Below are 12,877 nucleotides of genomic sequence, written 5' to 3' on the forward strand. Positions count from 1 at the left end.
GTACGCATAGTTGGATGCCTACCCCAGTTGTTATCCAAGAGGCTTTGTTCAGGAGCTGATGGGAGCAGTTGCAGAAACTCACAGCCAAACACTAGGCAGAGCTCAAGGGAAGCCCTTCTGAAAAGGATCAGGAAGCATTAGGCGTCAAGAACACTAGGAGAACATGGCCCACATAATCAATTAGGCAGAACTCAGAGGAACTCACAGAGACAAAAATGACAGTCATGGAGCCTCTATGTGTCTGAGCTAGGTCCTCTGCATATATGTTATGGTTTTGTATCTTTGTGTTTTGTGGTATTACTAACAGTGGGAGTGAACACGTCTCTGAACCTTTTACCTGCTCTTGGGTCTTTACCTCCCACTAGAAGTTGACTGAGCTCTGTGCTGGGCTGGGAAATGAGGCCCAGCTGAGCCTGGCTTCCTCAGAGATATGTCTCAGGCTTCTGGACTGCAGACAGTTCAGGTGGGGAGAGTCTCCTACCCTGCTAGAGAGGGGACTGGAGACAGGAACATGACTGGGTTGCACAGCCCATGGCCTTCTGAATTCCCAGAGTCAAATCTCCCTTCACCCCCATGCCTTGTTCCACTATCTGCCGTTGTTGGGCTGGAGGAAGGTGGCTCAGAGATGTAGGACTTTCCTAGGCCCAGAAGGTTCCTGTCTGGAGGGCTAAGTGTGAATGAGTGACTGAGCATGGGGCACCTCAGTAGAGCTGTAGCCTCCTGAGGCTTCTGAGTGAGAAAGCCAACCTTGGAGACTGGAGAATTAGACGTGTGTATGGTTGGATAGCATGGCATACACCTTTAATCCTAGCACTGGGGAAGCAGAGAGGGGCAGATCTCTGTGAGTTAAAAGCCAGGCTGGTTTTCATAGTAAATTTCAGAACATCCGGAGCTATACAGTGAGACCCTACTCAAAAATAGAATCAAAGAAACAACACCCTACCTTCCACCATGAATGGGTGATAAATATGTGGGAATTGTGTAGCCTGAAGTACCAGTAAGAGGATGAGTTGGGGAAGGAGGGGGAAGCAAAGCCAAGAAGTGACAGGGGAGGTCCTCCTGGGCCAGAGAGGTGTGGAAACAATCAAGTGGCTCAAACAGCAAAGTACTTAAATTACATGCACACTGGGGGTTATTTATTACGGATTTTCAGCCTTTGACGCACACTCATCGTGGTTCTTGCCTGAGGTCAGAAAGGCTGGTTGGGCACAGGTGTTAACCTGTTAGAGGAGCTTCATGTTTCTGCTTATCCATGGCAGGAAGTACACAACCTTGGTGAAGACTCCTGAAGAGATTGTCCCATTTTTCCCATAGGATACAACTCCATAAGCTCTGTTTTCACACACAAGGGGTCCCCCAGAGTCACCCTGTGGACAGAGAAAGGACGAAGTGAGGCTGCCTCCCTCTGTCTCTGTTTCCCCCTCCTCCTCTGGCAATGCTAACTCTTAGATCAGGGCCAGGACAGGTTCCAGCTTCCCTCATTACCAGAGCTCCAGGGAGGCCCAAGGTTTCCTTCCAGCCCAGTCCTAGGCTTTCCCTGAAGTCCTCGGGGATACTCTGAGATAATGTATGGGGTGCATCGGTTGACAGAGGCTTCCCCAACTACACCAACAGAAGAGACAAATCCTGCACATTGGTACTGTCCCTTCTCTGAGCTGAGACTTGAGGTTGTGGCCATTCTCATACCTTGGCCTCTCCCAGGTCCCTCTCACCCTGCATTTTTGTCTGTGAAATGCTTAAACCCCACCTTGTACGCAGCCTGTATTTTCTTTGGGTCTCCAGCACAAATCTCCGTGGTCTCAGAGTAGTGATGGAAGAGTTTTTTGCATTCCTTGTCCTCCTGGATGATCAGTTTAGCCTCTTGTAGGCGGGAAGTTCTTTTAGTGACATCGACGGACATTTGGCCCCAGCCAGCAACACGACACACATCCCCTGGCTTCACCATGTCATTGGGCCTGGGCAAATTGAGAGGCCTCACAGCTCTAGTCTTCTTGGCCTTACTCTCCAACTGGTAGGAAAGGTGGAAGGGAGACCAGTTCAGTTAAGATCCTGCTCGCCTGAGACTCTTTTAAAGTCAGAGTGGAAGAGAGGGAAGAAGCAGGTTCACAGTGGGAGAAGGGATAGCCCTGCACCAAGCAGAGCACAGGCACAAGGTGGGATGAGTGAGGGGTGGTCAGAGGAATATGGGTGGGATGGTGGCAGGTCTCACCTTTAATAGCATGATGTCATTAATGTGGTCCTCACGATTATAGGCCGGGTGAGGAATAGCCCTTTTCACAGGGATGATCTGCTGAGTCTTCTCCTGCACATGGAGATTGTGGGCCCCTAGTATGACTTTCATTGATCTGTGAAGAGAGCGGAGTGGAGAAGAGAGATGTGGAGTCAGAGAGGATACAGCCCAGGAGCTGGGAAAGGCAGGGTAGGCAGGGTGGGTGCTCTAGCTAAGGGGAATTGAGGACATAGGAGGACCTCAGAGTCAGACCTTCAGCTTTCTGATTCTCAAGGGTATAGAACTCCTGGGGCTCACTTTTGCATCTAGGCAATATGTCAAATTTTGCATTGTGTGTTTTTTTTTATTATTAACTTGAGTATTTCTTATATACATTTCGAGTGTTATTCCCTTTCCCGGTTTCCGGGGAAACATCCCCCTAATCCCTCCCCCTCCCCTTCTTCTTTATGGGTATTCCCCTCCCCACCCTCCCCCCATTGCTGCCCTCCCCCCAACAATCTAGTTCACTGGGGGTTCAGTCTTAGCAGGACCCAGGGCTTCCCCTTCCACTGGTGCTCTTACTAGGATATTCATTGCTACCTATGAGGTCAGAGTCCAGGGTCAGTCCATGTATAGTCTTTAGGTAGTGGCTTAGTCCCTGGAAGCTCTGGTTGCTTGGCATTGTTGTACACATGGGGTCTCGAGCCCCTTCAAGCTCTTCCAGTTCTTTCTCTGATTCTCTGAGAATAGGGGGTCCTATTCTCAGTTCAGTGGTTTGCTGCTGGCATTCGACTCTGTATTTGCTGTATTCTGGCTGTGTCTCTCAGGAGAGATCTACATCCGGCTCCTGTCGGCCTGCACTTCTTTGTGCATTGTGTTTTAATGTGAACTTTCAGCCACATTCACTGCTCTAGTTTGGCCAGTGCAGTTGATTAACTCCAGTGTGCTGCTGGTTCTGACCTTTTGCCCTTGGACCTAAATGGGAGTCTCATGAGACTCCCATTGTCACAGTCCTTCCTTCCGGAGAGCTCACATGGGAACATTCACAATAGAGGACAGAAGGTACTTTGGGGTTCTCAGAAAACATGGGCTGGCTGCTTCTCCTCACCTTCCAGTGCAGTGAGCAGCCGTCAGCACAAAGTAGTCTTGAACCAGGAAGCCTCCGCAGACACTTCTATTCCCATCAACTTTCACAAATTTCACATGTGCCATGTAAGGGCGGGAGTGGGGCTTGACCTCATGGCCCCCGATAATCTCCTCTGAAAGTTAAAAAAGGCTAGATTATGGGGTTTCTGGGGGAAGCAGATAGGGTCAGCAGAGGGGATCAAGGAAGGGAGTGATTGAGGGTCAGATCTGTGGTCCCCTAAGCCTGTTGCAGCAAGGATTCCTTGCACATGGAATAATGTTTGCTGTCTTTTAAGCCTCAGAACCATGCTCTGAGAAGGGGTGGGGCTTGTCTCCCAGCCCTGCTTTACAAATACATGGAGGGGTAAACTCTATCTTCATCATGTTATAGACCAAGGGGATCCTGGGGGGGATTGCCATTGGTCTCTCTTTGAGAGTGAGGCATCCTAACCCCTATAATGTTGATTGGCGTCACCTTTTACCCCCTAACGACCTGCACCAGTTCCAAGCAGCAGAAGAAAGGCCAGGAAAGTCAGGACTGGTGGCATCCTCCCAGGAAGGCTGCTCAGACTGGAGGAGGGCAGAGTAGACACAGCCTTTGGAAGGGGAAGAAGGAGGTGTGGGCTCAGGGGCCTCAGAGGCATTTTAAACTTGTGCACCTCTGCTTCTGATTGATGTCACCTTACTTAAGGAACTATTCTGGTTTGGATAAAATGACACTGTAACTACTTGACCCTTCAGTGACCTAAGGTCAGACAAACTACAAGAACTTAGAGGGTTGGAGGCTGTGGTTGAGGAGTTCTGAGACCCCAGGAAGTCCACAGTGACTGCACTGAGACACAAGTGTGTCCTTTCCTAAGGCTTACATCCTTTTGCACCCTGGTAAGATCTCTTTTGCTTTCTTTGTTTTTCAACCTTTCTTTTCTTCTTATTTTCATTTCTAATTTTAAAAATGAAATTGACAATCATTTTATCCTTTATAGCACTACAAAGACACTCCCAAAGTTACCCAGTATTTAGTGAGAATTGATACTACATCATATTTTACTAGTCAATATTGAGGTATATCATCTCAGTAACCTTTGGGATGAGTGATCGATCATACTGTGGAACAATCTGAATAGTCTGATGAATTAACTTATTCTGACTCTCTTGAAACTGCCAGGAAGTCACAGTGAAATCTCAAGAGCAAGTGTTTTTCCCATATCCACTGATTATATGTTACTGTCATACAGTCAAGTGTACTAACAATTCACAAATGACAGGTATGGTTTACCTGTTTACTAGGTATTGCTATTTATCTCTGGGGCAAGAGCTTGAGGACTGGATTTAATGGTCAGTAAGATCAGATCAGCATTGGCTTACCATCCAGTGGTATTTGTACAACACTGCCTAGCATTTCCTATAGACAAACAAGGACTGTGATTAGGTCTTGAATGACTATTTAATGGGCTACACCCAGGAGTGGGAGAGACAGGGATGCAGCTCTCGAAATGTCTGATCTGACTGGAGGGAGCTGAGAGCCTGTGCTTAGAGCACTAGATGGTGAGAGCTGTGTGAGATCACTCTGGGAGGTGAGACAGCCTGGCCTTGTCCTGTGTGTGTGTGTGTGTGTGTGTGTGTGTGTGTGTGTGTGTGTGTGTGTGTGTAACCCCATGTGTGTGCACATCCAGAAAACTGCAGAGCTACCAGGATCCTGCTTTCCCAACACTGCTTCCTAGATTTCAGATACTTTTGCATCTTCTCCTGTCATACTTAGGGACTAAGGGAGGCCTTCATTTCTTAGTTGTGAACTAAAGTCCTAAAACTAGTTGGATCAAAGTCAACCCTATTGTCCAAAGGCACATTGAAGGGATATATGTTTTGGGCTACACATTACTTACACAAGCTCTAATGAATGTTGATCATTCCCCCTGAAAATCTACTGTGCATAAATGACACAATATGTGCACACACAGATAAATTACAAAAGACTTACAGAATTAATGATCTTAATTATATGGTTGTCCATTTGGAGCAATCTTTTAAAACCATGAAACAAGGTCCATGATTGTGACATGTAATAAATGAATTGAACAAATGTAAGTAATAACATTTATTTTTTCTAATTTTCTCTTGAATGTGAAGGAGGACAACGTGACTGCATAGATATGAGACCTGGCTTTTGTGAAATGGAAGTTTCACTCCCTGGCTTGAAGGACATAGCTCTGACCCAGTGAATTCCCAAGGCGCTGCTGAGAGATTTTGATTCTGATCTTACCGTTACTGTGCTTAACACTTTAAATTGAAATAAATATTAAAACATAATTTTATCATCCCCCATCATTCCACCAGCTCTTTCAGTGTCTCTCTGTCTGCTTCAGAGTCATGGCCTCTTAGTCTTTAATTATTATTCTCTCTCACACACACATTCTAGAGGATAAAATTACAGAGTCCTTTAACCACTCTGGAAATCAGTCTGGAGAGTCTTCAAAAAATTACGCACAGTCCTACCTAGGACTCAGCTATACCTGTCCTGTGCATATAACCAAAAGACGGTCCAACATATAACAAGGACACATGCTCCACTATGTTCATAGCAGCCTTATTTATAATAGCCAGAAGCTGGAAAGAACCCAGATGTCCTTCAACAGAGGAATGGATACAGAAAATGTGGTACATCTACACAATGGAGTACTATTCAGTTATTAAAAACAATGACTTCATGAAATTTGCAGGCAAATGAATGGAACCAGAAAATATCATCCTAAAGTGAGGTAACCCAGTCACAAAAGAACACACATAATATGTACTCACTGATAAGTAGATATTAGGCAAAAAGCTTGGATTACCCAAGATACAACCCACAGACAACATGAAGCTCAAGAAGAAGAAAGACCAAAGAGTGGGTGCCTCAGTCCTACTTAGAAGGGAGAACAAAATAATCACAGGAGATAGAGGGATGGATTTGGAGAGGGAGGAGACCGGGAGATGTACAGAGGGGCAGGAAATTGAACAGAGGTGTGTAACAGTGGGGTTAGCCACCAGAAAGTCCCAGATGCCAGGAAAGCAAGAGTCTCACAGGACCCTATGGGGATGACTTTAGCTGAAATACCCAACAAAGGGGAGAGAGAACCTGTGGAGAACATATCCAGAGGTTGGGCCTCACCCCTGGTTCACCCACCCATCTCAAAAATATTAACCCAGAATTGTTCCTGTTTAAAGGAAATACAGGGACAAAGAGTGGAGCAGAGACTGAAGGAAAGGACATCCAGAGACTGCCCCACCTGGGGATCCATCCCATCAGCAGACACCAAACCCAGACACTATTGCTGATGCCAAGAAGTGCTTGTTGACAGGAGCCTGGTATAGCTGTCCCCTGAGAGTTTCTGCCAGAGCCTGACAAATACAGATGTGGATGCTTGTAGTCAACCATTGAACTGAGCATGGAGACCCCATGAAGGAGTTGGGGGAAGGACTGAAGGAGCTGAAGGGGTTTGCAACCCCATAGGAAGAACAACATCAACCAACCAGACACCCCAGAGCTCCCAGTGACTAAACCACCAACCAAAGACTACACATGAAGGGATCCGTGGCTCCAGCTGCATATGTTGCAGAGGATGGCATTGTCTGGCAGCAGTGGGAGGGGAGGCCCTTGGTTCTGTGAAGGCTTGATGCCCCAGTATTAGGGAATGCTAGGACAGTGAGGTGGATAAGGTAGGTAAGTGAGGGAGCACCCTCATATAAGTATGGGGGAGGGAGTATGAAATAGGGGACTTGCAGAGGGGAAACTGGAAAGGAAGATAATGCTTGAAATGTAAATAAATAAAATAACCAATAAAAATATTTCTTGAACGCATACTTCTTTCTGGACTGACTACATGGGATTGGAGAACTGCTAAGTGCAACTTTGGGGAAGACTAATTCTCCCTCTCTCAGCAGTTTATAATTGTGTGTTGCTCTTCATCTAGTGATGGCTCCTCACTACTTTCCCATCCACTTGATGGTCAATTTGTGTTTTCATTGTTCAAGTCTTGTTTGAGCAGCATACTGTTGAGATTTCTTGGGTGTAGTTTGCCTCTCAAATCTAGAAGACATATAGCTAAAAGATTGTTAACTTTTGATTATGTGTCTTTATTTGGGTATGCACACATGAGTACAAATGCCCTTGGAGGCCAGAGGAGCTGACATTACAAGTGGTGATGAGCTAGTCAACATGGCTGCTCAGAGCTGAACCTGTTTTCTTGACAAGAGCGGTGTGTGCTGTTAATACTTCTGAGACATCTCTGTAAGCAGGTGTGCTTAGTTCTTGAAATTACTTTATCATAAATGTAGGTATTGTGAAAAAGCAGTGGTGTAAATACAGTGTTATTGTGATGTGGAAGCATTTGTCTCTGAGAAGGACACATAAAAGTCCAGAAAAGGTTGTAAAGGGACATGAGCAAAATATTTTTTAGTTTAAACAAAAGATTCCAGTTCTATGCATTTCTTTTCTATGCGTTTGAAAATCACAGGAGAAGTGGACTTTGATTGTACCAAAATAGTGACAATATTTCTGGAGGTCTCAGAATCTTTTTTCAAATTCTCATGTCAAATGCGAAAGCAAGGCTACATCACTCTTCACAAAACTGTACTGATCTGGGTTGAAATGCAGCCAGTCATTTGCCTTAGTTTGGGACCCTGGTAATGCCAGCCTCACCTGGAACACTCAGGGTTTGAAACATGGCACTGACAGTTGGTTTCTTCTTAAAGATAAAATGAGCAGTTAAATCCCCTAAAAGATTTAACTGGCAAATTTGATTTCATTTCACATTCTGGCAGACATTTTATTTAAGTCACGCTAACTAACTTGATAATGTTACTCTAGTGTCCTCAGCTTGATCACCTTACTTCTGAAAGGAGAATGATGTCACCAGAGTCAGCATGAACACTCTTTAGGAATTCCTGGTTTGGGAGATGATTTAATCCTGTGACCCTTATGAAACTCAGTCCTGATGATGATTTATGTGATGCTACCAATGTTTAATGCTCTTTCACTAACTTTCCTTTGTAAACTTAGTTTTTAATCTTTGAGAATACCACAAATGTATTCAATGCATTTTGGTCATTCTTATCCACGATTGTGCCCTCTCCTCCACCACCAATTTCCAATGAGTCCTTTTTCTCTGTGTGTTAAATTTTCTTGATGCCTTCTGCAAAGTCCAGCATTTAGCATACGTTCAGTGTAGATATTGCATAGGTCACTGCTAATTCTATTAGGCTCTCTGTTTTTGTGCTTCATTTTGCTATGGTTTTGTTTTTGAGACAGGTTTTCTCTGTGTAACCCTGGCTGTCCTGGAACAAGCGCTGTAGGACAGGCAGGTCTAGGACTCAGAGATCCAGCTGCCTCTGCTCCCCAGTGCTGGGATTAAAGGCATGAGTCACCACCAATAGTTTCTCTCCCTTCTCTCTCTCTCTCTCTCTCTCTCTCTCTCTCTCTCTCTCTCTCTCTCGGTCCCTTATTATCTATGATGGGATAGAATCCATTCTGTGATTAAAAATAATTATATATAAGGAACTGTATTTACTCTGCTATGAAAGTAGAGAACATTAGAGAGCAAGGCTTGAGAATGTCAACATCTCAGCTGCTGATACAGTGCAGAGTGACATAATGAAACGTCCCATCAAGTTCTACACCCTCAGTACAGAATGTATGTCATGTGCTTATCTACCACCAAGTTGGGAAAAGAAAGACTCCATGACAGAATTAGAACAAAAATGACAATGAATGCACCAGTAAAGATGGTGGTGTGCGTGAGGCATGGTTGAGGTATGTGTGCTCCTAATAATCAATACAGAATGCCTACTTGGCTTCCAATTATCATTACATACTCATATTCTGCAAAGGTAGGACTAAACGTCATTGATAATCTCTAGTTTATGAGTCAGCAGGAGCACATGCAAATCTGATGGTGTCAGTTCAACTGTCTGCAGGTGGAAGATAAAACTCTGGGAGCCTCACCTGCCATCAGTCTGGACTCAGGCATGTGTGCCAATAGCAAGAGCATCATACACTCACTTAGCAGGATATTGGAAGATGTTGTCATCTACAAAGTTTATGCTCAATGGTCACACAATATAGTTACACAAAAATCTCAAGTTTTTAGTGAGGTTATGATTTTCTGTTGATCTGTATTTACCATCATTCTGGGCCACACGCAGCCCTCAGGCCAACAGTTGGAAACTCTGAACTTCTATAAAATTTGAGTGGCTTCTGTTATTTACCTCTTTTTAAAATATTTTAAATTAGAAATAATTTTTCATACAATATATTCTGATTATTGTTTTTCCTCCAAATCTCCTACCAGATCCACCCACCTCCCCACTATTAAGAAAATCTTGTAAATAAATAAAACACATACCAAAATTAAGGAGACCCCAAATCTGTAGTGCGCAATGCATATGGTACAGTAGAATCAGCACTCAGAATAGAAGCTGTGAAACGTCCCATCAAGTTCTACACCCTCAGTACAGAATGTATGTCATGTGCTTATCTACCACCAAGTTGGGAAAAAAAATACTCCATGACAGAATTAGAACAAAAATGACAATGAATGCACCAGTCAAGCTGGCCTGAGGAGGTCAGAAGAGAGACAGAACCAAACTTAATATACAGAATTAATGCAAGGCATAGCAAAATCTCCATGACATATTTCATAGGCTTAGAAAAATAACAGAATTCACATGGAACTACAGAAGACCATAAATACCAAGTCAGGCTCAAGGAATAAGAACATTGCTGGAAATGTGAATATACCCAGTGACCTCAGTACCCCGTATCATAAAAGTATTTGCACCCCTGTATTAAAGGATGCTTTATTCACTACAGCAACTAATTGGAATCAAACTAGTAATTCATCAACTTAATAGTGGATAATAAATACACAGGTGTGTGTGCGTGTATGTCCGTGCGTGTGTGTGTGTGTGTGTGTGTGTGTGTGTGAGAGAGAGAGAGAGAGAGAGAGAGAGAGAGAGAGAGAGAGAGAGAGAGAGGGAGAGAGACTATTACTCACCTCTAAAGAAAAAATAAAGTTAAAACACTTGAAGGTAAATGAATGAACTTAGGATGCATAATATTAAGATTCATTAATTTTGTGTATATGGGTGTTTTGTTTGCATGTATGTCTGCATATGAGAAGAAGGCATCAGATCCCACAAGTTTACAGTTATATATAGTTGTGAGTTGCCATGTGGGTATGGAAAATTGAAACTAGGAATTCTGGAAGAGCAGCCAGTGCTCTTAATGTCTGAGCTATCTTTGGACTCATCATAAGGGATGTATCATATATTTAATGAATTCATTTAATATTTCTTAACTGAAGTGTGCGCTCTCCCAGTCTCCTGAAGAAATATTGACCCTGGCTGCCTAGTGTTGGGGAAATGGATAGTGATTGCACTAGCGCAAGCTGTGAGAAGTTGCCCGAGTTACTTCTGCTGATTAATGCCAGAACAACTCAAACCAGAAGCCTGGGGACTCAAGGCAGCCGACCACTTGAATGCAATCCTCGAGGCTCATTGTCATTATATCAGCTCCTTTGATAAGTGGGTTAGAAGATTACAGGTCAGCAGAGAGGCCTGCCACATAGACTATCATGTTCAAGGTTTATATAAAACACAATATTCTTTTTCTTCAGAAAATTCTCTGAGGTATGGGCACACTGTTTACCCTAACTATTCCCTAGAAATTGAGGAAGGCTACAGAGTCTACTATATTTGTTCTGACATTGGTTGACATTCCAAATTTCCTTTTTGAGAAATATCAATATCAGATGTTCTCATACCGTGTGATGAATTCATTATATCCTTACATAACCTCAGTTCAAACTTCAACCATAATTACAAACTCAAAATATTCCCTAATATCCAAGGAGCATTATGGAAATATGGAGAAAACCTTTGTACACTGTTGGTAGAAATTTAAATTAGTACTGTCATTGTGGGAAACTGAATAAAAGGCTTCTGATAAAACAAATAATTATATAATCTAGTTATCCTACTACTGCGTAATTGGTAGAAGAGTTTGGCATCTGTATGTTGTAGAGCATCTGTGCTATCATAGATACTGTGACATCATTGCCAAGAGCTAAGTGATTAACCCATGTATTCATGAAGAGGAGACAGAGACAATGTGGCATATATGTAAGATATAGCACTATCAAGACATTACACACACACACACACACACACACACACACACACACACACACACACCTTCTTGCCTCTTTCTTACAAGGGCTGGATTACAGTGTGAGCCCCCAAGCCTGACAGCTTGGATTTTTTTAGCAATGAGAATCTGACACAAGGAGAATTATATTTTATACAAAGGCATACATTCTTCCTACAGTCTCACGCCAAGAGCTACCTAACATGGAGAGACATCTTGCACACTATGGACACAGCAGTCACGGCAAATTTCTAAATAGTAAAGTTCGAGGCTGAGGAGATCCTGGATGCCTTGCTGCATATCTTTCTTTGTTTGTGAATCTCCCCAACCAGTTTAGTCTTGATTGGTGTCATTTCCTCAATTTTTACCTACAAGCCCTATGGAGGTGGATTTTCTAACATTCTTCCATAGAAGATATTGGAATAGTGTGCTGCTCAGATTAGAATACCTGGGGACTTACAGAAAGAAGTGTAAATATAAATTAAAACCAGACTGCAAAGCTGGTGGAGTGAGCAGTGTAGGATCTTGTCAGCCTGTGCCTCTTTCTTCTGTAGGTTGGAGGGTGGACTTAATAAATGATGCTAATATTTTTTGTGCTGGTGGATTCATCATGTTGAAGGCTTGTCAGTAAAGCTGCCTTCATTCTCTGTCACATTCTTTCTAAGTGTGATCCAGACTTCAGAAGGTGAAAAATGCTGGGAGAAGCTAGTGCCTACTAACATTCTGAGAATACTTCCCTTACCCAGACCTTGTTGAGAACCTAGCCACTGTCAGCTTTCACAAATCTGGGTTTGGTGCTTGAGGTTCAGAAACCTCCTGGATTCAGTGCCAGGACAATTCCAGAACAATTTGCAGAATGTCAGCAAAGGTGCCATGGGACAGCACCTCTGCCATGGGGGTGTTCACTCACCTGCTCCAGCTTCAAGAGGCAGAAGTATGGTCATGAGAATGAGAACTGGTAGCATCTTCCCAGGAAGTCTGCTCAGTTGAAGGAGGACAGAGCAGACACAGCCCTTGGAAGGGGAAGAAGGAGGTGTGGGCTCAGGGACCTCTCTGCCATTTTAAACCTGTGCACCTCTGCTTCTGATTGACGTCACATTATTTAAGGAATTTTTCTTAAAATGACACCGTCACCACACTGACCACCTGTGGTAAGCTAAACTTGGATAAAGATCAAGAAAATAGAGGATGTGGGGGCTGTGGTTGAGGAGGCCCGAGAGCCCAGGAAGTCCGCAGTGACTGCACAGAAACACAAGTGTGTCCTTTTCTAAGGCTTAGATACCTTTTGCATATGACAAGATCTCTTTTTGTTTCTTTGGGTTTTTTTCTTTACTTTTCTTTTTTCCCTTTTCCCTCCCATC

General features: G+C 43.7%; 1 protein-coding gene across 1 annotated transcript; it reads right to left on the reverse strand.

Moving 5' to 3' along the window:
• Positions 1-1,105: 1,105 nt before the first annotated feature.
• Positions 1,106-12,488, reverse strand: Gzmf (granzyme F). The gene is made up of 5 exons (NM_153466.3): positions 12,427-12,488; positions 3,318-3,468; positions 2,210-2,345; positions 1,748-2,008; positions 1,106-1,367 (listed from the first exon to the last, which is right to left on the reverse strand). The coding sequence occupies exons 1-5, from the start codon at positions 12,479-12,481 to the stop codon at positions 1,224-1,226; spliced, it is 747 nt and encodes a 248-aa protein (NP_703196.2). The 5' UTR covers positions 12,482-12,488; the 3' UTR covers positions 1,106-1,223.
• Between the last annotated feature and the right edge of the window lie 389 nt (positions 12,489-12,877).

Source organism: Rattus norvegicus, chromosome 15, assembly GCF_021556685.1.
Source record: "Rattus norvegicus strain SHRSP/BbbUtx chromosome 15, alternate assembly SHRSP_T2T, whole genome shotgun sequence".
Taxonomy (NCBI): Eukaryota; Metazoa; Chordata; class Mammalia; order Rodentia; family Muridae; genus Rattus; species Rattus norvegicus.

What these genes read in the sequence shown, in the direction of transcription:
- Gzmf (NM_153466.3), bottom strand. Translation starts at nt 12,481, where the DNA reads ATGCTACCAGTTCTCATTCTCATGACCATACTTCTGCCTCTTGAAGCT. An exon ending in GCTGCTCACTGCACTGGAAG is followed by an intron (nt 2,346 to 3,317) that starts GTGAGGAGAAGC and finishes CTCTCTTCACAG; the next exon opens with ATCAATGAAAGTCATACTAG. An exon ending in AAATACAGGCTGCGTACAAG is followed by an intron (nt 1,368 to 1,747) that starts GTGGGGTTTAAG and finishes CTCTGTCCACAG; the next exon opens with GGTGACTCTGGGGGACCCCT.